The sequence below is a fragment of the Dipodomys merriami genome, unplaced genomic scaffold (assembly GCF_024711535.1).
Source record: "Dipodomys merriami isolate MVZ:Mamm:240054 unplaced genomic scaffold, mDipMer1.0.p SCAF_412, whole genome shotgun sequence".
NCBI lineage: Eukaryota > Metazoa > Chordata > Mammalia > Rodentia > Heteromyidae > Dipodomys > Dipodomys merriami.
Genome location: NW_027205738.1, coordinates 520,493 through 540,131, shown reverse-complemented (window position 1 = coordinate 540,131; position 19,639 = coordinate 520,493). Strand labels below are relative to the sequence as shown.

Here is a 19,639-nt window from a genome sequence, read left to right as displayed (position 1 = left end):
AAGGAGCTATGTCATCCTCATCCCCATGCACCCAGCTCAGAGCCTAGATCCCATGGGTGCCCAGTGAGTGTTCCTGGAGCAACTGGAGGATAATGAGTAGCTGTCCCTAGAATGTGCTTAGGACACCTGTCCCCATCGCATGCTGTCACCTGAGGCAGGTGCTTAGGCAAGGGGTCTAAAGGAACCTGGCTGCAGACTGGAGCTCCCGGGAACAGAGAGTATGACACCCTTATTCTATATCCCTAAATTCCCAGCACAATACCTGGCACACAGTAGGTACTTCTTTATTCTATTTGGTCAGTCATGGGACTTGAACCCAGGGCCCAAGCACTGTCCCTCAGCTCTTATTGCTCAAATCTAGCACTCTACCACTTTGTGCCAAAGTGCCACTTCCGGTTTCTGGTTAATTGGAGATAAGCATTTCACAGACTTTCTTGTCGGAGCTGCCTGGAACTGTGAGATGGAGTGCCCAAGATCCATAGTGGGGAACCTCATATCTCAGTCCCGGGTCCTGCCCAGTTCTTGGGTTCCTTCACTGGCCTGTCTGAGGAGACCCATGGTTGTGGATATGTTGGGCTCAGGTGGAGGTCCTGCCCTGAGCAGCAGGTCCACTCCACTCCCTGGATGTGACTTTGGGTCTGAGGAAATGTGGCTTGAGATGTTCAGCCGTGGGACAAAGAATCTCAGCAACAACCAAGACTGTGTCCAGGATGGAAGGCACCAGCCTTGCTCTACCTGTCTCCAGCTGAAGCAGCAGGGCCCTGGCCCTGCTCTGTGATGTGGACTGGAGCAGGCAGCTGAGACAAATGGTGAACTGAGAAGTGAGACAGGATGAGAGGGAGAGCGGCAGACACTGAGCTGAGCACCCAGGGCCCAGCCTTCCAACCCTTCAGGGGTGGGAGACTAGCTAGCAATGGGTCCCCAGAAGGCAGAGCTGGGACCTTGAATTGAAGTTGCAGTATAACACTCTTCCTGGCAGAGCTGCCAAGGAGTGAGTTCCCAGTATTGGGAGTGTGCAAACTAGTTTGGGCAAGAGAGTCGGCATGTTTTAACAGGTGTGTTGGTTTGGGATCCCAGGTCCATGGCAGGGGAAGACAAACATGCCCTTCTCAAGGGCAAGGCTAGAATGAGAACTAGCTCACTTGGACCCTAAGAGGCCCCTCCTGACTTTGGGCTGGATCACCAACTATAAAAGTCAGTCCTGTGCTGGGTGTGGTAGTGCACACCTGTAATTCTAGCTACTCAAGAGGTGGAGGCAAGAGGATAACCAGACCCTATCTCAAAACAAAAATAAAAGGGCTGTGGGTAGGGCTCAAGTGGTAGAGTATTTGCATAGCCTGTGCAAGGCACTGGGTTCAGTTCCTGATACTTGAAAATAAAGTAAAATAGACGTCAGGCTTCCGTAACCTCTGACGTGGTGGAGCAGGGGCACAGGTCCCGATGGCTGTGCCCCATGACCATGACCATTTCAGAGCTCCCACAGTGTCCCCAGGTATTGTCCTGGCCTGCTCCCACCTTCCACTCTGGCCTCTATCCAAATGGCAGTCTGAGGCCCTTCTGGACTTGTCACCTAACGCAGCACCCCCTGGCCCTGGGAGGGAAGGGCTGACAACCTCACAGCAACTGCCAACTGGTCTATGGCTGCCTCCTCAAGGTTTCCCCCTCCCAAGTAGTGGTCGTGGTGGAGGTGGGCCCAGGCCCCACATTACTGCTCGCTGAATGGCCATCCTAATTTCCAAGTTCTCCACAGATCAGCTGAGGCCTCCAGCCCTCCCTCTAATTCTGCCTCCTGAATACTTCATGGGTGTCTCTAAGGGAACACCCCGATGAACAGTCAACCCCAACTCTTCCTTCGCATTTCTCCTATCACTGACACACCAGGTCTCCTCCACAACCCCTCTGGCTTCCCACAGAGGAATGCAAATGCTTCCAGAGCAGGGACTTGCTTTGTTTGCTACTCTGAATCTAGTCACTGCTCAGTGCTCCCTGAGTGCTCCTGAGTGAACCAGTGGCTAGGAACTCATCATTCAGATCAAGGAGCTGGCATTAGGACTGCAGCACATGCCTACCTCTGAAGGTACCCGGTGTGTCAGCAGAGGGTTCCCACGCCAGAGGGACCTTCAGCAGTCACATGGGAAGGGCTAAGGTCACAGAGACGGAATATTCTCAATGAAGGGCCAGGATGAGTGACTTGGGTGACAGGCACACGGCAGAAGGCACCGAGGAGATGTCTGTGTGACCTGCCTGGTGCCTTCCCAGCCTTGGACCAGCAGCAAGCCAGCCTTGGGAGAAGACAGAGAACAGTCTAAAGTGAGCAACGCCCCCCCCCCGCCCTGAAAAAAAAAGCTCCCCAAACTTACCTCTCAGGGGTTTCTGAAAACTCCATATCCATCTAGACAAAATCTTTTAACCAAGAGCAACTTGACCGGAATCCTGGAGGGAAACGCTTTAGCCCCACTCACCAAAGAGGCTGGGGATCTGAGACTGGCTGCATGCAGAAGGCTCTTGGGAATGTCCCCCTACCCCCACCCCATCCCCAGCCACCAAACTCCTAATTCCCTTGTCCGTGAAGTCTGCTGGAAACAAACTGAGCCAGGCACTTACATAGATGACACTATGAGAAATGTATTCACATCCAAGTTCACAATAGGGGTGTCATCTTGGTTCCAAGTCTACTGCTTAAGAGGTCCCTTTGTGGCTTTCCATTGCCAGTGTTTCTCCTGCTTCCTTCTCCCCGACTCAGACTGCCTGTGGGAAACTGCCCACAGGTTCTAAAACCAGACTTCACACCACCCCATAAGGAATGCAGGGTGGTAGGGATGAGGCGGTGACACTGGGGACTTGGGGAGGGGAGTGTATCTGTGGAGGGGGGAGTTGTCACCACATAGAAACTTTGGTCTTGGGCATGCTCGATGCACTGGCCACCCCTGGCCTCAGTATATGCATCAGCCGCCCTGTACATGGAACGTCATAGGCTCCAAGCTGCCAGAGAGGGCTGTGCTATCTGGAGCCAGAGGGAGTGCAGGCTGCCTGCCACCCTGCCACCCTGGCCCATCCAAGGCAGACCTCATCCATTAGCTCACATGCTGCCTGTGTGTACTGAGCCTTGCTCAGCTCACCCTCTCACTCCCCATGCAACCAGTTCCCAGGAGATTCATTCCCTTAAGATTACACAGTAGCTTCCAGCTGGATGCCTCCCTGGGGCCCTGCCAGCCCAGTCTGCACTCCCACCAGTGTTCTTTAAAAAAAAAAAAAAATCCCTTAGACTCAGCAATCACACTGTCTGGAATTTACCCCATGGCTACACTCAACAAGAACAAGAGCAGACCATGATGCATAGATAGATACGGGTGTGCATGGCAGCCTTCTTCCTAACAATAACAACTGGAAACAACCTAGCATCTGTCAGCAGACACTAATGTGGCTGCTTGAAGAGGGAAAGCCAATGTGCCAGGATGACACTGGGCCTGGTCCACAACTGCAGCTTGTTACACATATATCCTGACTGGAGACGCCCCGCATCAGGGTAGAACAACTCTGGCCCCAGGGCCTTGTGGGCATGGCTGAAGCCTCAGGTTTGGCCATGGGTGTGACACCTTGAGTTCAGTCCCTCCCGCATAAACTGCTACCTGTGACGCCACAGGTGCTGAGCCTGAAGCACTTCTTCTTAGGCACATACATATCTCCAGAATGTCCTAGGGAGGCTGACCCAAAACACTCGACTACAGACAACGGAGGACATTCTTTCTATTATCTGTTTGCTCATTTTAGGCATAGAGCAGTGCCTGTTTACTTGAAGCAGAGATGCCATTTACTGTACCGTTGGTTAAACTGTAGGGGTTGTATGACAACTAAGCAAGATGTTTGGTACAAGGTGCCTGGCAATCGTGACACCATGGTAAGAATTGTTATTCGGACAAATGAAACCCAGCTAATCCGGGCAACTAGAGAAAGCTACAAATATTCTCTTCAGATTCTCTGCCTGATTTAAGCAGTTCTGCAAGAACTTGGTGCCTTTTACCGCATCTGTCACGAGGCAGGCACACCGGAACGGCCTAGAATCGCCGAAAGACTGAAGTGGCCAAGTGTGGTAGTATATACCTAGAATCTTTGGGAAGCTGGAGACAGCCAGTCCGGACTGCATAGTGGTTTCCAGGCAGCTAGGATACATTGCAAGACCATCTCAAAAAAAGAAAAAGCAGAGGCGAGCATGTTAACAGCAAGTGCTAGATGAAGCAACTGAAACCTTGCCCCTCCCATGGGTCTGGGGCAGCGCTGGGCTTGTACTGAAGCAGGCCAGGTTCCCAGGCCTGCACTTGTCTCGGGGGCAAGAAGGCCACATGGTATGGCCCTCATGAGACGTCCCCCTAGACAGCACCCTCACACCCACACAGGTCGAGGAGAACAAAGGACTCTTTATTGCCATCAAAATCACCAGGCTGAGCAAGTGTGGAGTGCCTCCATGACCCCGGCACCTCCTGGCTAGGACACAGGCTTCTTCAGAGGGCCACGGGCAGAACATTCTTGACTCACAAGGCGCCATGCAGATACAGAGCTAAAAACTTCCTGAATGTCTCTGGCTGGAAACCAATTGGCCCAACAGGTTCCTGGAAAGAACACAGCCCATTAGGATCCTGCGACTGGGTTTTAATGGCAGCAATTAAAGCAGAGGTCAGTCTTATGTGGATCGTCAGTGTGGATCCTCACTGCTTTTCCCCCCATCACCTCTCTCAGGGGCCAAGGACCCTGAGAGATGGCCCTGAAGAGACAGACGCCTGAGGGGCTGCAGTTAGAGCAGGAAGCACTCCTGGCCCCGATCAGTCAAATCATCTGCTGACACTGCCCGGCTCCCTAATTCCTCTCACTTCAACCGCCAGGAACAAAAGGCCGGCTGCCCTCTTTAATCCCGGGACAATAATCCCTCACCCATTCAACACTCGTTTATCAGGCTCTGGCTCTTGCTGTCCTGGGCCTCTGCTCTGTGCGAGAGACCCAGAAGCACCATGATCTGGTTTCTATCCCCAAGGAGCTTTCAGTCAGGTGTACAAGGAGTGATAATAAAAGGTGACAGACCTCGCTGTGGGAGTAAAAAAGGTGCTGCAAGAAGGGAAATGATTAACTCACACACACAAGGGTAGGCGGAATGGACTAGAAAAAGAAAAGGAAGGCAGCGCTGGAGAGGGCAGTGTTTGCGATGGCACAGGGGGATACCGTGGAGGCGAAAAGGGTGGGGGAGGCTGGAGCCTAGGCCCACTGTGGTGAAGGGAGGGGATGGACAGGTGGGAACTGGAGCTGGAGAAGTGGAAGCCATCTAAGCAAACCCAGCTTGAGCTCAGCACTGAGCGCAGATTCTAGAAGAAGAGGTTATAGAGAGGGGACCTTAAAAAACAAGGGGAGAAGGGAGAATGGGGGGAGGGAAAGTGGGAGGAAAGGAGGTAGGGGGCAACAATGTTCGACAAGAAATGTACTCATTACCTTACTTATGTAACTGTAACTGTTCTGCACATCACTCTTAAAATTTAAAAAAAAAATTCAATGGGATGAGGCTAAGGAGAGACAGGAGGTGGCAGGTGAGACTGCATGGGTCACAGGGGTCTAGAGCCTTGGCTTGGAAGGTGTTTCCAAAGAGAAACAAGAGCTGACACTCAGCAAGTCTGGACTCAGGTCTGTGTGGGACACAGCTGGTCACAGACCCAGCAGCACCCCTGTTCTGGCCTGCTTTCCTCCGAGTGCAAGATGGCTGCCTGGTGTTCTAGAAGAGAATGCTTCAGGCACCATTGCTGTTCTGAAGACAGCCACACAGATGGTCCACTGAGCCACAGAGATTATGCTAGGGGAAGGACGGATCTGGGTGTTGTTTCCAGGCCCGGCCCTGGTGGAGCGCTGAGCTCGGCTGCACAGGTGTGCACAGGTGGTCACCACACTGTGATGGCAGCAGCATCTCTGGGGCCCATGGAGGCACTGGAATGAGGCAGTGCAGGGACCAGCGGTGCTGAGGAACTTACTAAACCTGGAAAGACAAGGAACAGAAATGGTAAAGAGCAGGGGCAGTGGTGACAGCAGGAACCTGCAGGATGCTAGAAGGAGCCGGACATGACGGCTGACAGGCAGGCAGGGGAAGCTGGAGCTGAAGGGGAGGGCGAGGAGATGCCCGGGGCGAGCAGCCCTAGGGCTGCGGCCCTCCTCCAGGACCAGCCTCAGCGCTCCCACGCTGGCCCTCGCGGGGTGGGTCAAGGTGCTGTTCTAACCACCCAGCTGGATGGAGATGGCTGGACTTACCACCACCACCTTCTTTTTGATCACTGGGCGACACCAGAAGTGCTGGTAGAGAAGCTGGTCTGAGTCTACCCATACCAAATTCTTGACGCCCTCATCAGAGTCCAGATCTGTGGTATTCAACTGCAACACCAGGAACTGGAAGACACGTCCGTCTGTGCCCACGCCTTGCACAACGATGGGCTGCTCCAAGACCCGGGGGGTGTTCTGAGTGGAAAAGGGGACCAGTAAATGAATCGTAAACTGTGGGGTGCAACAAACAGCACAGAGCAGGCAACATCCAGTTTTACCCTTACAATCTACCCGCTCCCAGGTAACAACTCCACCTTCGGTCAGTTAGGATAGAATGAAGGGTTGGCATACTGCCAGGCCAGGTCTTCCCTCACCCAGCCTGGCTCAAGGCCCCAGGGGGCCGGCTCTTCAACTTGAACACTGAGAGGTAATTACTGGGTGAGCTGAGGAGTGCAGGCACTGAGCTGGGAGGTTAAAGATGGAAATCCTTCAAACTCGCTCATTATCTGATGGGGGCAACAGGGACATCAGCTATCAAATGCTAACCTGGAGGTTAATGAATAGACACAATGTCATTCAGCCAGCTCTCGCTCTATCTGACAGATGAGGAAAGACACCCAGTTAGGTGAACTGATGAGTTTGAAGTCACAAATATGTGTGGCCCCAAAACCAGTGTCCCTGGCAGACAGCACATTATCCACTTCCACCCTGCGGCTGAGGGCCTGGCATGGCTGTAACTTCCTACACGTGTACACCGATGACAGCCATCTAGGCTTCATGCTCTCATGCAACTCAAAATGGGCCTCATTCCTATACGTTCCGTTCCAGCTGTGTCACACAGGATCTCAGCAGTCAGCATAGTGGTTAATGCTCTTTCACTTAAGTGTCATTTTGTAAGGATAATGACACTAAAACCACTTACTCAAGGCCTCTTAGGTGCCAGGTGCCTCAACTGTTTTCCATAAGCTAACCTCTACAATCAAATCTAAACATCTATTTCTATCTAAAAGACAAAGAACCAGGTTTGGAGAGGTGATACAATTTCCTCAAAGTCACCAATGAGGTATGAACCAGGCTCAACCCCCAGGCTATTAAGTCACTTAAAACCCTATCACACTGGCTTACACCTGGTGTCCCAGGATATCTATTGGTAGGAACTCTCTTGTTTGCACAGCACCCCATTGGATGATAAATCACAAGGTCAGTCTCCAGTGACTTCCCACAAATCCAGTTTGGTAACTGCTACTTGTTAGACAAAGAGCTAGCAAGCAGGCCACACGAAGCAGGGTGTCCCCGATGCAAAAGTACTGCAGCCTCACTCCCCAAGGATGATCTGACATTAGAACTAGCTAATGGCAGACCTCAGTGTAGGCCACACTGGGGCTGTTGGCCTTAGAAATACCTGTTCTTAGCTGCATGAGAAATAAATAAAGAGAAAAGCACCTGTAAGTATTAGCCGAGAATTCTGTATTGACTCTTATCTCTCTCTACAGATCAATAAAACTGCAGGTAGTACATAAATTTCTCAGCAATTTTACCTTTTACATGGAGGCTCTTCCCATAATTGCTCAACTTCACATCTCCAGGAATAATTTGTACCTGGAGGGGCTGGAGGAGGCCTCTCTCCTACCCAACTGGGTGGCAATTAGTGGCAGCCTTACTACTCAGGCTCTTCCAGCACAGCTGGCACAGGCTACAGTGAGCCTGCAGACCTGGGACACGGCATGTCCCTGGGACATGGCATGTGGCTGCTTCCTTCCTGTGCCCAAGCTAAAAGGCGCACATCCTTTAAAGCTGAGGGATCCAGGATTCAGTCCTTGCTCCTGCTCATCAGCAGTGGGAACCTGAGTGAGTTTCCCAACCTTCCAGAGCCTTCAAGAAGTCTACCATGAGGGAATGGGAATAAAGCCAATCTACTGAGGATTGGAAAGATACAAGGAGGTCATATAAAGATGTGACAGCTAGAAGCTGGGCACACAGTGGCTCACTCTATAATCCTAGCTACTCTGGAGGCTGAGATCTGAGGATCTCCCTCCCTCCCAACAGGAAAGTCCATGAAACTCTTATTTCCAATAAACTATTCAGAAAAAAAACAGAAGTGGCACTGTGGCTCAAGTGGTAGAGCACTAGCCTGGAGCAAAAGAAGCTCAGGAACAGCTCCTGGGCCCTGAGTTCAAGCTTCAGGACTGGCAAAAAAAAAAAAAAAAAGACAGTGACAACTGCTAATCTGTTCTTTGTTGTTGTCCTCACTGCATTTGCCATGCTAGAAATAGAACTTACACATGCTAAGCCACACCCCCAACCCACCTGCCAACCTCTTGGCTGTATTAGCATGGTCAGGTAGCTCAGCCACCCCTGTAAAGTAGAGCTAACAGTGTCTCTAACATAGGATTACTACAAGGAGTAAATCATGCAGTGGTCTTCAAATTTCAGTGCAGGGCTTTTTTTTTTTTGTTTTTTTGTCAGTCATGGGGCTTGAACTCAGGACCTAGGCACTATCCCTGAGCTTTTTCACTTAAGGCTAATGTTCTGAGCCATAGCTCCACTTCCAGCTTTCTGGTGGTTAATTGGAGAGAAGAGTCTCACAGACTTGCCTGTCCAGGTTGGCTTGGAACTGCAATGCACAGATCTCAGCCTTCTGAGTAGCTAGGATTATAATAGGCATGAAGCACCAGCATCTAGCTAATGCAGGGTTTTTAACCTTGCGCTTATACCAGCATCACCCAGAGGCTTGGCCATGCTGACTGGTGGGCCCCAACCCCAGAGCTTGTGATTCAGAAGTCTGGGAAGTGCATTTCCCACAGTTTCTAGGACTTGTTTTAGGACCCACTGCTAACAAGAGCCGTAACAAATGCCTAGGATGTAGCAGGTGCTCAATAAGGCAGGGTCCATTCAACTCCCTACCTAAGTAGCTAACCACAATTCCATAGCCCCGCCAGAACCTAGCCAGTTAGGATGAGAAATGGCGGTTAGAATTTCCCCATTCCTCCTGGAGGTCCTTAGGGTCTAGCCAAGACCTAGGAGTCCAATAGTATCTCAGAACCATCAAGGCCAGGGATCTGATGTACCAGGTTTGCTTAGGACTCCCATATAACCCTCTTGGCCTTTGTTCTAGAGCCAGACTTTCTGCCCATCTTGGGACACCTCTTTATGACAACTTAAGTCCTCAGATCAAGGTACTACCAGCAAGTGGCTTATTTGTTTCCTACAACCCATTCTAGTTGTTGGCAGCTATGAGCCACCTGCATAGCCTTACTTTCTTCTGCCTCCTCATGGTGCCCTGTGCTCTAGTTCTCATCCTACACAGCAGAGAGATGTGTGCAGCCTGGACAACAGAATGCTCTGGAGTGGGGTACATCTTGTTCCAGTCCCTTCTCCCTCACTCATTGCTATGAAGCACAGATCAAGCTGATTAGTTCCTGGAGATGCTGCAGATTAAAAGATGGGACTCCAATGACACCTGGTGGGCTACTGCACAAAGTCATGCCCCAGAGAAGGTCCACTATTACCTCAGGGTAAGTATAACTGCTTCTTCTTAGGATTCCTCAATAAAACATGAGTCCCTACCCCTCAAAGCCTTCTTCCTCCAAGCAACTCCATTGTCTTCCCCATATACATACCCCATAGAGAAGCCGAGCCTGAGCCAGGGCATTGCCAAAAGCAAACAGGATCATCTTGGCCCGAAGCTGATCGGGTTGAAAGCGGTATGTCCGTGTGTTGGCTCTGTCCAGGAAATACAGAGTATGTGGATGAGGGTAAGGATAGCCTTCCCGGAATCCTGCAAGATTCATGTGGAGAAGAGACAGATTCACCAGCCTGGCAAAGAGCCTCAGGAGTAGCCCCCTCACCTGGGCTCAGGGCAGGAACTTCACTCTTAGAAAAGGTACCTGCTATCCTTCTAGCTCAGGTGGGGACCACAACTCCCTGGCTACACCTAGCCTGCCGCCTGTTGACTGCTTTGAGAAATGTTTCTACTGGGCAGAGTCACACTCATTAACAAATATATGGGGCAGCTGAGACCAAGACCACATGTGGCCTACAAAACCAACAATGTTTACTACTTCCCTTTTCACATGAAACGCCTGACAAGCTGTGCTAGGGCTGCTTGCATGCCTGTTCTAACTCCACTCTTTGCCTCTCACTCAAGTGCATAGATGACTACACTGTCACTACCAAGGGGACTTAGAGCTATGCAGGAAGAAGTTTCTAAGGATTCATGACTGAGGCAAAGGAGAGATAACCTTCGATCCACTGTGAGATAGGCAAGTCATTTGTTCCTAATATTAAAATTCTGAATTCTACAAATGATATGCTTTCTTCTTATTACCACAGCTTTAAGATTGTCCCTTTCCTAATTACTGTCATCTGCATTGGAACGTCTATGCAAGAACCACCTATCACAGGTGGGCAAGCATTTCCTGTGAAGAGTCAAATAGTACACATGGTAGTTCTGCATGCTGTAGATCTCTAGGATAAGTGACTAGATGAAGAGCAGAAGGGAGAAAGAGCTAGGAGCTTGGACTCTAAAAGCATAGCACTGGTTAAGAGACATGGCTTTCCTGCATGCCTTGGTCCTTCAGCACATACTTCAGTACCAAGCTCAAGCAGAGGGTGCCACTGCCTGTAGGAAGTTCACAACCTAGAGGGGCGACAGGAAAACCCGTCATATACAGATACAGGACCATGTCCAGATCTGAGGAGATTTGGGGACTAGGAGGAGAAACTAAGATTCCTGAAGAGACTGAGTGATTTCAACATTTCTGGGAGAAAGTGATTCCAGTGACAAGTTGTGACAGATGAAGAGTTAGCTGCAGACAAAAAGGGCAATGAGCTCAGGCAGAGGGAGGAGGGTGAAACCAGTTGTGAGAAGAGGAATAGAGAGTAAGGTACAGCTGGAATAAAGGAGTAGGAGGAAGAGCAAAAATGAGGCTGGAGACCAGGGGTGGGGATAGGCAGAAAGGCCTTCATGCAGTGAAGCAAGGAGAACTTGCTTTGCTGAGAGGCAGTGGTAGTGGCATGGGAAGAAGTGGGATTAAATTGGGGCCTAGAGGGGCTCCTCTATTAGTGCTGGATAGTTGTTTTTTTTTTGGGGGGGGTGTCATGTTGTCCAATCAGGAGGCTAGGACAGTGGGACAAGTAGGGACAGGAAGGACTGACCTAGTCTGTCTTGGCTGACAGACTGGACGATGGTGGCTTACGGGTAGAGTTTGGATAGAGTCCCATTCAAGGCCATAGAGAAAGGTAAAAAGACATTGGCTAGAGTCTATAGTGCAACCAGAAAGAGGTGCCTTTCACACAACCCAGGAAAAGCCCTCAAGCCACCCATAGAATTCTGACATCAGAATTGTTTCTCAGGAGTAAAGTGTGAAATCAACTTTTGAGCAAAATCCCTTAACGCTGCAGTTTTTTGGCCCATAAAATGGGAGTCTCAGTACCTGTCATACAGGCTGCTACCTGGGTCCTAGAAGATAACGCACAAGAGGTTTCTAACACTGGTAGGTATTTTGTATAGCCTTTTCCTTCAAAAGGTCCCAAGTCCTTCACCTCCCTACTGCCTAAACCAAAGGCATTGCTCCTTACCTGTGTCTTCTTTCACATCATAAACATTGCATTCCTGAAGATCAATAATGGGAGATATGGGATAGAAGGTCTCAAGAACATGGCTCTTGGTAGCTTCAACCTCCTCTCTGGGGGCAATTGGGGGCAGAGGGTCCTTGGTGCTCAGTCGGGTACCACTAGTACCACGGATCTGAAGGAGAACAGATTCTAAAGGGAGGAAAGATGATCAGTCCAATCTGTCTAAAGGCTTTTCTTCCTTCCTTCCTTTCTTTCTTTCTTTCTCAGCAAAACTTGAAGCCTTTTAGTCCCTATGAGCTTCAAATCCATTATAGTTTTTCTAGGGGACCAGCCAAATCACACAACACAAAACCTGGCATTCGGATGTTAATCCTGGGATCTCTGCGAGGAAAACAAACCAGATCCAGGGTACTTTCTATTTATTTTTGGTAGTACTGGCATCTGAACTTGGGCCTCACACTTTCTAGGCAGGTGCTCCACTGCTGAGCCATGCTTTTAGCCCTAGTTACATTTTTAGCACTGGTTATTTTTATACAGGATTTCACTTCCTGCCTGGACTATGATTCTCTTATTTTACTTTCCACCATAGCTAGGATGACAGGCATGTGCCACTATACCCAGCTTCTTTCACTGGGATAGAATCTCTCAGACTTTTTCAGGCTGGCCTGAAACCATGATCCTCTTGATCTCATCCATCTACACAGCAAAGGTGATAGGCATCACCCACCAGTGTCCAGCTAATCACTCTTCTTGTATCCCATCTTGACAAACTCCACACCTGCTGGGTGTTTGGATGGCCCCATATAGATATTCCTGAGCACTAGCGCCAAGTCAGACTCCAGAGACAGTAAGAGTTACTCTCTATATTCAAGAATCTTGCCATGCAGCACGTATTCCAGCAAGAAGTGTAAACCATGTTTAGATACAGCCTGGGGGTCATAGCTGTCTCCAAGGCCTAGGGAAAGCCCAAAACTGAGAGCCCTAACCTCTCAAACTGAAAGTTTGGCAGTCAGAAAACCTTGTATGAATCCAATTATGCATGGAGATGTAGGTGTCTGAGGAAACCAACTTGCATCTCATTCTTCTCAACTAGTGTGCCACCATGAAAGTGTGTGGAAGTAATTCAGTGTTGCCCAAGGGAGACTACATTCCACCACTAGACATAATAAACCTGGTAGACTTGTTTGAGCATGGGCCCCTGCATGGGCTCCATGGAGGCAAAACTCCTCAGCAGGTCAAATCACAGTGAAAAGAATAGATCAGGACCAGGTCCTGGTGGCTCATGCCTGTAATCCTAGTTACTCAGGAGGAGATCTGAGGATTGCGGTTCAAAGCTAACCCACGCAGAAAAGGCTGTGAGACTCTTTTTTTTTTTTTTTTTGGGGGGGGGGGTCCGGTAGTAGGGCCTGAACTCTGGGCCTGGGCGCTGTCCCTCAGCATTTCAGCTCAAGGCTAGTGCTCTACCACTTGAGCTACAGCACCACTTCCAGCTTTTTTCTTTTTGCTTATGTGGTACTGAGGAATCAAACCCAGGGCCTCATGCATGCAAGGCAAGCGCTCTACCACTGAGCCACCTTCCCAGCCCTGTGATACTCTTATCTCCAATTAACCACCTAAAAATCAGAAGTGGAGCGGTGGCTCAAAGAGGTAGAGTATTAGCCTTGAGCAAAAAAGCTCAGGGACAAAGCCCAGGTTCTGAGTTCAAAGACTGACCAAAAAAAAAAAAAAAGAATCAATCAGGGCTGGTTTCCTTATAGGTCAATAGCAGTGCCACTCCATCAGTGTGGCCACCCTGACTGCAGATGTAAACACTGGATATTCAAGTGGCAAATGGATAAACTTTGACTGTTTGTTAAAATACATCATAAGTGTACTTCAAAATTAGTTTCCTAAAGCATTTCCTGTTCCTTCACATATACTCTGCAAGGAACATAAATGTGCCTGGACCTCTCTTAACCTTGGGTTTTAGATTCTCCCCACAGACCACTCTAGTGTGGTTTCTAATTCAATTCCCTCCACATCCCTCCTTCAGTGACAGCTCCAAATGGGGCAGTTTAATTAGAGGTAATACTTGACGAAGGGCCAACAAGTACTCTCCGTTAATGAGGCTTACTAATTTCCTTAGTGGTGCCATTACCTCTGCAAGGCTGACTTCTTGCCAGGAAGTGCGTATGCAAAGGGACAAGCCAGGGAAACCTGACCAAACAGATGTCCTGAAGTCCCCAATTACTCCACAGCTGGGTTCCCTGCTCTAGGACTTCACTACTTAAAGCACCAGTGTCCTCTCCTCTGATACCCCTGACTGAAACACTCAGGAGTTGATATTGTTCACCTGCCCTTTCAATCATGTCTTCCTAGGGGCCATGACCTGTTAAATAGTTTGGACAAAAGGAACAAGACATGAGCCCTGCCATCAGGAGTGCAGTTTAGTGGAGCAGACAGAAGAGACACAGGTAAATGTGATATGGTATATTAAGTGTTATGATGACCCAAGGAACATAAAGAACACTGAGGAAAAGCATTTAAACCAGCCTGATTCACAAAAGAAGAGGCTTGAGTTTCATGCCAATGGCTCACACCTGTAATCCTAGCTACTCAGGAGGCTAAGATCTAAGGATCACTGCTCAAAGCCAATTATCTCCAGTTAACCAGCAAAAAGCCAAAAAGGTAAGCTCTGGCTTAAGTGGAAGAGCACTGGACTTGAGCACAAAAGCTCTGGGACAGCACCCAGGGCCTGAGTTCAAGCCCCAAGACTAATACGTACACACACGTATACACACAGAAAGAACGAAAGAATGAAAGAAAGAAAAGAAAGAAGGAAGGAAGGAAATGGTCAAAAAGAAAAGGACATGGCTAATGATACTGAGGATGGTCTGAGCCTACAAAACCAGGTCATGGAGGGAGGATATGTAAATGAACAGGGGGGGGGGTGTTAGTTGGACAGTAGGAAAATAAAAAACACAGAACAAGGCTTTCTAGAATGACCAACCTCGATTCCAGCTGGTAGATAATGCATAGTTTTGGGCAAAGATCCGCTTGGCCAGAGAAGGGTATTTGAGAATCTGAGATTTACACAGCTGTATCAGGCTGTCCATGATGACTGGACTTGGAGACCAAAAAAAAAAAAAAAAGAGAGAGAGAGAGAGATTTAGAGATTTAAAGCAACAGGTTGACTTTAAAATCCACCAGTTAGAAATCATATTTACTATGAAGGAACTTACCAGTAGGTCGCTCTCTTGGGGATGTCCTCAGTGGAGTGCCAGAGACGAGCGTGAGAAATGATGTTCAAAACCCGCTCATCTTGGTTCTCAATGTGGTTCCTTGGATCATCAACAAGACTGAGCACTTTCTCAGGAAGACCTTCGATTAGCTTGGTCTTGGTAAGCCAGAGAGCCTGCTTCACACCTTTGGGACAATCAGCACAAAACAATGAAAAGAGAAGGTGGTTTGGAAAAAGATGCTCAAGCTACCAGGTAGCACTGTGGGGAAACAATGGGAATAACTTCTGGATCTTCATGAATAACTCAAGCAGCCCTGAGTTTGACCTAATTTTTTTACATCTTATTGAAGTTAATTCTGACAATCTATAATTAGCTACTTTTTTTTTTTGGCCAATCCTGGGGCTTGAACCCAGGGCCTGAGCACTGTCCCTAAGCTTCTTTAGCTTAAGGCTAGCACTCTACCACTTAAGCAATGGCGCTACTTCCAGCTTTTTCTGTTTTTGTGGTACTGAGGAATCGAACACAGGGATTCATGCATAGACAAGTACTCTACCACTAAGCCACATTCCCAGCCCAATTAGCTACTTTTTAACAGACTTGTATGAAGTAAATCTATGAAACATACTCCTGTATTTGTCTAGTCATACTAAACATTTTGTTTTACTCATGACACTGAGTGCTAAGACCTTCTGAACCTTTCTCTAATCCCAGAGGGTCAACCAACATTTTCTCAAAGGGTGAGACAGTAAACACTTTCAGTTTCTAGGCAATAATTAACATGTGTATGTGATTATATTCAAATAAAACTTCACTTACAAAAAAGGGGAGTTGGCCTAGTTAACTAACCCCAACTCTGTAACCTGTACACTGCCAGCAAGTCCAGAGCCAAATCTGCATCTCCTCTTTAGCAAACAGACTTCCCAGAGTGGACTTTTTTTTAAATTCACCTCATCTTATTTTTACTTTGTGCTGGATTCCTTCACTGATTTTTAATTTAATCTAGTTTCACTAGAAAATTTGTGTATATTTTTCGGAGTCAATTTAGAGTGACAAGAGTCCTTAAACATTAAACAGCTCTTACTACTCTCAGGGGGGATGGGCTGCTGCAGTGCCTGGCAAAACCTCCCCAGCTTCACTGTCCCACAATCTGGTTTCCCTACAGGAAGAACAGACATAGCCCTAGAAGCTAAATTCTGACTCATGTAAACATACTAATCCTCCTTCTCAGATGAAAGTTAGTACTATGTGTTTTTTGTTGTTTGTTTTTAGTGCCAGTTCTGGTGCTTGAGCTCAGAGCCTGGGTGCTGTCCTTGAGCTCTTTTGCTCAAAGTTACTACTCTACCACTTGAGCCACAGCTCAGCCTCTTGAGTAGCTAGGATTACAGATGTGAGCCACCAGCACCCAGCTAGCTGCACTATGTCCTTTGTAGTAATTATACCCACAAGTTGAAAGAAAGTTGTTGGCAGACACCTGCATTCCAGCTGGGAAAACATTACTGTGACTCCAGGACACATCATGTAAAAAGCTTTTAGGTGGTAAATTCCCTAGGACATGCCAAGTGCCACTAGAACACTTTGCAGGGACACCTCAGTCAATATCTCTAGTAGTAATAAACAAAGGCAATGAGATGTTTCATTTTAAAACTGATAAAGACATTACAATGGAAATACACGTTTCAAAACAATAGCTGGATAGGGTGATACAACAGAAAGTCCAGAGGGACTGGGTTTCAGGCAAACTTGATTTCGGGCTAAAGAGTGCCACTGTTGGTTAAACTTGAAAATGTACAGAGAGCCAGGCGCTGGTGGCTCACGCCTGTAATCCTAGCTATTCAGGAGCCTGAGATCCAAGGATCTGGGTTCAAAGCCAGCCCATGCAGGAAAGTCTGTGAGACTCTTATCTCCAATAAACCACCAGAAAACCAGGAGTGGTGCTATGGCTCAAGTGGTAAGAGTGCTTGCCTTGAGCTGAAAAGCTGAGGGACAGTACCCAAGCTTAGAGTTTAAGCCCCAGGACAGACAAAAAAAAAAAAAAAAAGAAAAAAAGAAAATGGACAGAACTAACATGTTATCATTCACTAGTATATACAAGTAATATGTAATCATTAAAGCTGACATTTGTTGAATGCAAGTATCTATACTGTGCCAGAAGTTTAACCTACAAGTTAGATACCATTTTATGAAATGAAGGAGGAAATGTAAGATTAAGGATTACTGCTTCAGCTGGGCACTGGTGGCTCACGCTTGTAATCCTAGCTACTCAGGAGGCTGAGATCTGAGGATCTCGGTTCAAAGCCAGCCCAGGCAGGAGAGACTGTGAGACTCCTATCTCCAATAAACCACCAGAAAAACCCGAAGTGGCGCTGTAGCTCAAGTGGTAGAGCGCTCGCCTTGAGCTGAAGAGCTGAGGGACAGCGCCCAGGCCCAGAGTTCAAGCCCCACGACCGACAAAAAAAAAAAAAAAGGATTACTGCTTCAGGTCATACTACCTTGTAAGTGACAGAGCCTAGGAGGAGGGCCTCAGTCCGTCCACTCTAAAGTCCATAATCACACCATGATCTCAACTGGCACTCCTACCAATATATCTTGCAAGTTTTATTACACACTTTGCAAGACCTCTCTGTGAGTGACAGAATGTATGATATAGGATACCTTTTCAGTCTAGCCAAATGAGCATGATCTTAACTTCCAAAACATCATGCTTCTACTTGGGTGTTTCACTATCAGGGTCACTCAAAGATGCCCAGTCATGTAAGAACCTTCCTATGAAAGTGTTCAATGGCTAGTCAGCTTGCAGAAATAAGATGGGGCAGCTTAAGTGTATGACCAAATAACTCAAATTTTTATTTTTGTTTGTTTTTTCAAATTTAGGACTTATTTTCTGGCTTAGTTCCCAAACCCTGCCAGATCTACTTTTCTTTCCTGATCCCACCCTGGAAATCACTGTTCCCACTGACCTCAACCATTTTGCTATTAGAAGCTGTCCTTTTCCAATCTTGATTTGGGTAAGAATAGAAAGATTAAAGAATGGGGAAAGGAACTCTTTTTTTTCTTTTTTGGTTGGTCATGGGGCTTGAACTAGGCTTGGGTGCTGTCCCTGCACTCTTCAGCTCAAGGCGAGCGCTCTACCGCTTGAGCCACTTGAGCCACAGCACCACTTCCAGTTTTCTAGTGCTTTATTGGAGATAAGAGTCTCATGGACTTCTCTTGCCCGGGCTGGCTTTGAACTGCAATCCTCAGATCTCAGCCTCCTGAGTAGCTAGGATTACAGGTGTGAGCCACAGGCACCCGGCAGGAACTCTTTCTTTGGTCAGTTGTTGGGCTTGGACTGGGAGCCTGGGCACTGTCCCTGAGCTCTTTTGCTCAAGCCTAGTGGCCTACCTCTCTGAGACACAGTGCCACTCCCTCATCTTGGACTCTGAAAAATAATTCCTGATACTGCTCAAGACAGGAATCCTCTGCCTGCATGCCACTTCCCACCCTTCAGAGCATCCTCCTAGTTAGAATAACAGGCACAATCCACAGGGACCGGCCATTTGTTAAGAAGTTTTCATAAACTGATTCTTGCCTAAGCTTGCCTCAAACCAAGTTGTTTCATTACTCCCTCACATCATTTTTTTTTTGGGGGGGAGGGGTGGTTATGGGGCCTGAACTCTGGGCCTGGGTGCTGTCCCTCAGCTCTTCAGCTCAAGGCTAGCGCTCTACCCTTGAGCCACAGTGCCACTTCCGGCTTTTTCTGTTTGTGTGATGCTGAGGAATCGAACCCTGGGCCTCATGCATGGAAGGCAAGCACTCTACCACTGAGCCACCTTCGCAGCCACGCTCACATCATTTTTTTTATTGTCAGGGTGATGTAGAGGGGTTACAGGTCTATAAGTAAGGTAGTAAGAACATTTCTTGAAAAACCTGTTACCCTTCCCTCATTTTTCTCACATCATTTTTTAAAGTCTTTTTACATTCCACTCAATCCTATCTCGGAAGACAGAAGATATTCTTACAGCAGATGAAGAAATCAAGAACCATGGTTTCGAGGTCTGCCCAAAGCAGCGGGTCGGAGGCCACGCAGGGCACAGGGACAAGTTCCCTCCCACCGACCCTGGGCCTCACCCTCGAGGAGACGGCAGCGCTGGTGGAAGACGTAGCAAGGCTGATCCTTGTACAGTGGGTGCTCGTGAAAGGGGGGCGGGCGGTGGAACTTGGGGTGCTTCCAGCCGCGGTCCCAGGGCGGGAAGATCGGCCGCGCCAGCCCAGGCATGAAGTGCATCTTCCCCGCGTAAGTGATGGGCTCCAGTCCCGGGATCTCATACACGCGGTCCAGTGGAGGGGGACCGGGTTTCCGTGTGGAACGCACGCCCCACTCGTACGCCCCGCGTCTCGGGGCCCCGCAGCCCCCAAGACCAAGCCCCGCAGAGCCAGCTAGCGCCCGCTTAGCGGGCCCCACCGTCAACGCCATACTGACTCGGTCTCCCCAAGCCCTCCACTAGGAGGCCGCCATCTTCCCTCGCGCAGAGCCTGCCGGGAGCGAAAGGGGCTGGGCGCCAAGGTTCTTTAAG

The 19,639-nt window shown here is 48.6% G+C and overlaps 1 protein-coding gene across 1 annotated transcript; it reads right to left on the bottom strand.

The window, feature by feature from the left end:
• Nucleotides 1–4,397: 4,397 nt before the first annotated feature.
• Nucleotides 4,398–19,592, bottom strand: LOC138807143 (large ribosomal subunit protein mL37-like). Its single transcript, XM_069992732.1, has 7 exons — nucleotides 19,194–19,592; nucleotides 15,087–15,270; nucleotides 14,855–14,970; nucleotides 11,869–12,054; nucleotides 9,909–10,066; nucleotides 6,280–6,483; nucleotides 4,398–4,607 (listed from the first exon to the last, which is right to left on the bottom strand). The coding sequence occupies exons 1-7, from the start codon at nucleotides 19,537–19,539 to the stop codon at nucleotides 4,530–4,532; spliced, it is 1,272 nt and encodes a 423-aa protein (XP_069848833.1). The 5' UTR covers nucleotides 19,540–19,592; the 3' UTR covers nucleotides 4,398–4,529.
• Nucleotides 19,593–19,639: the final 47 nt, after the last annotated feature.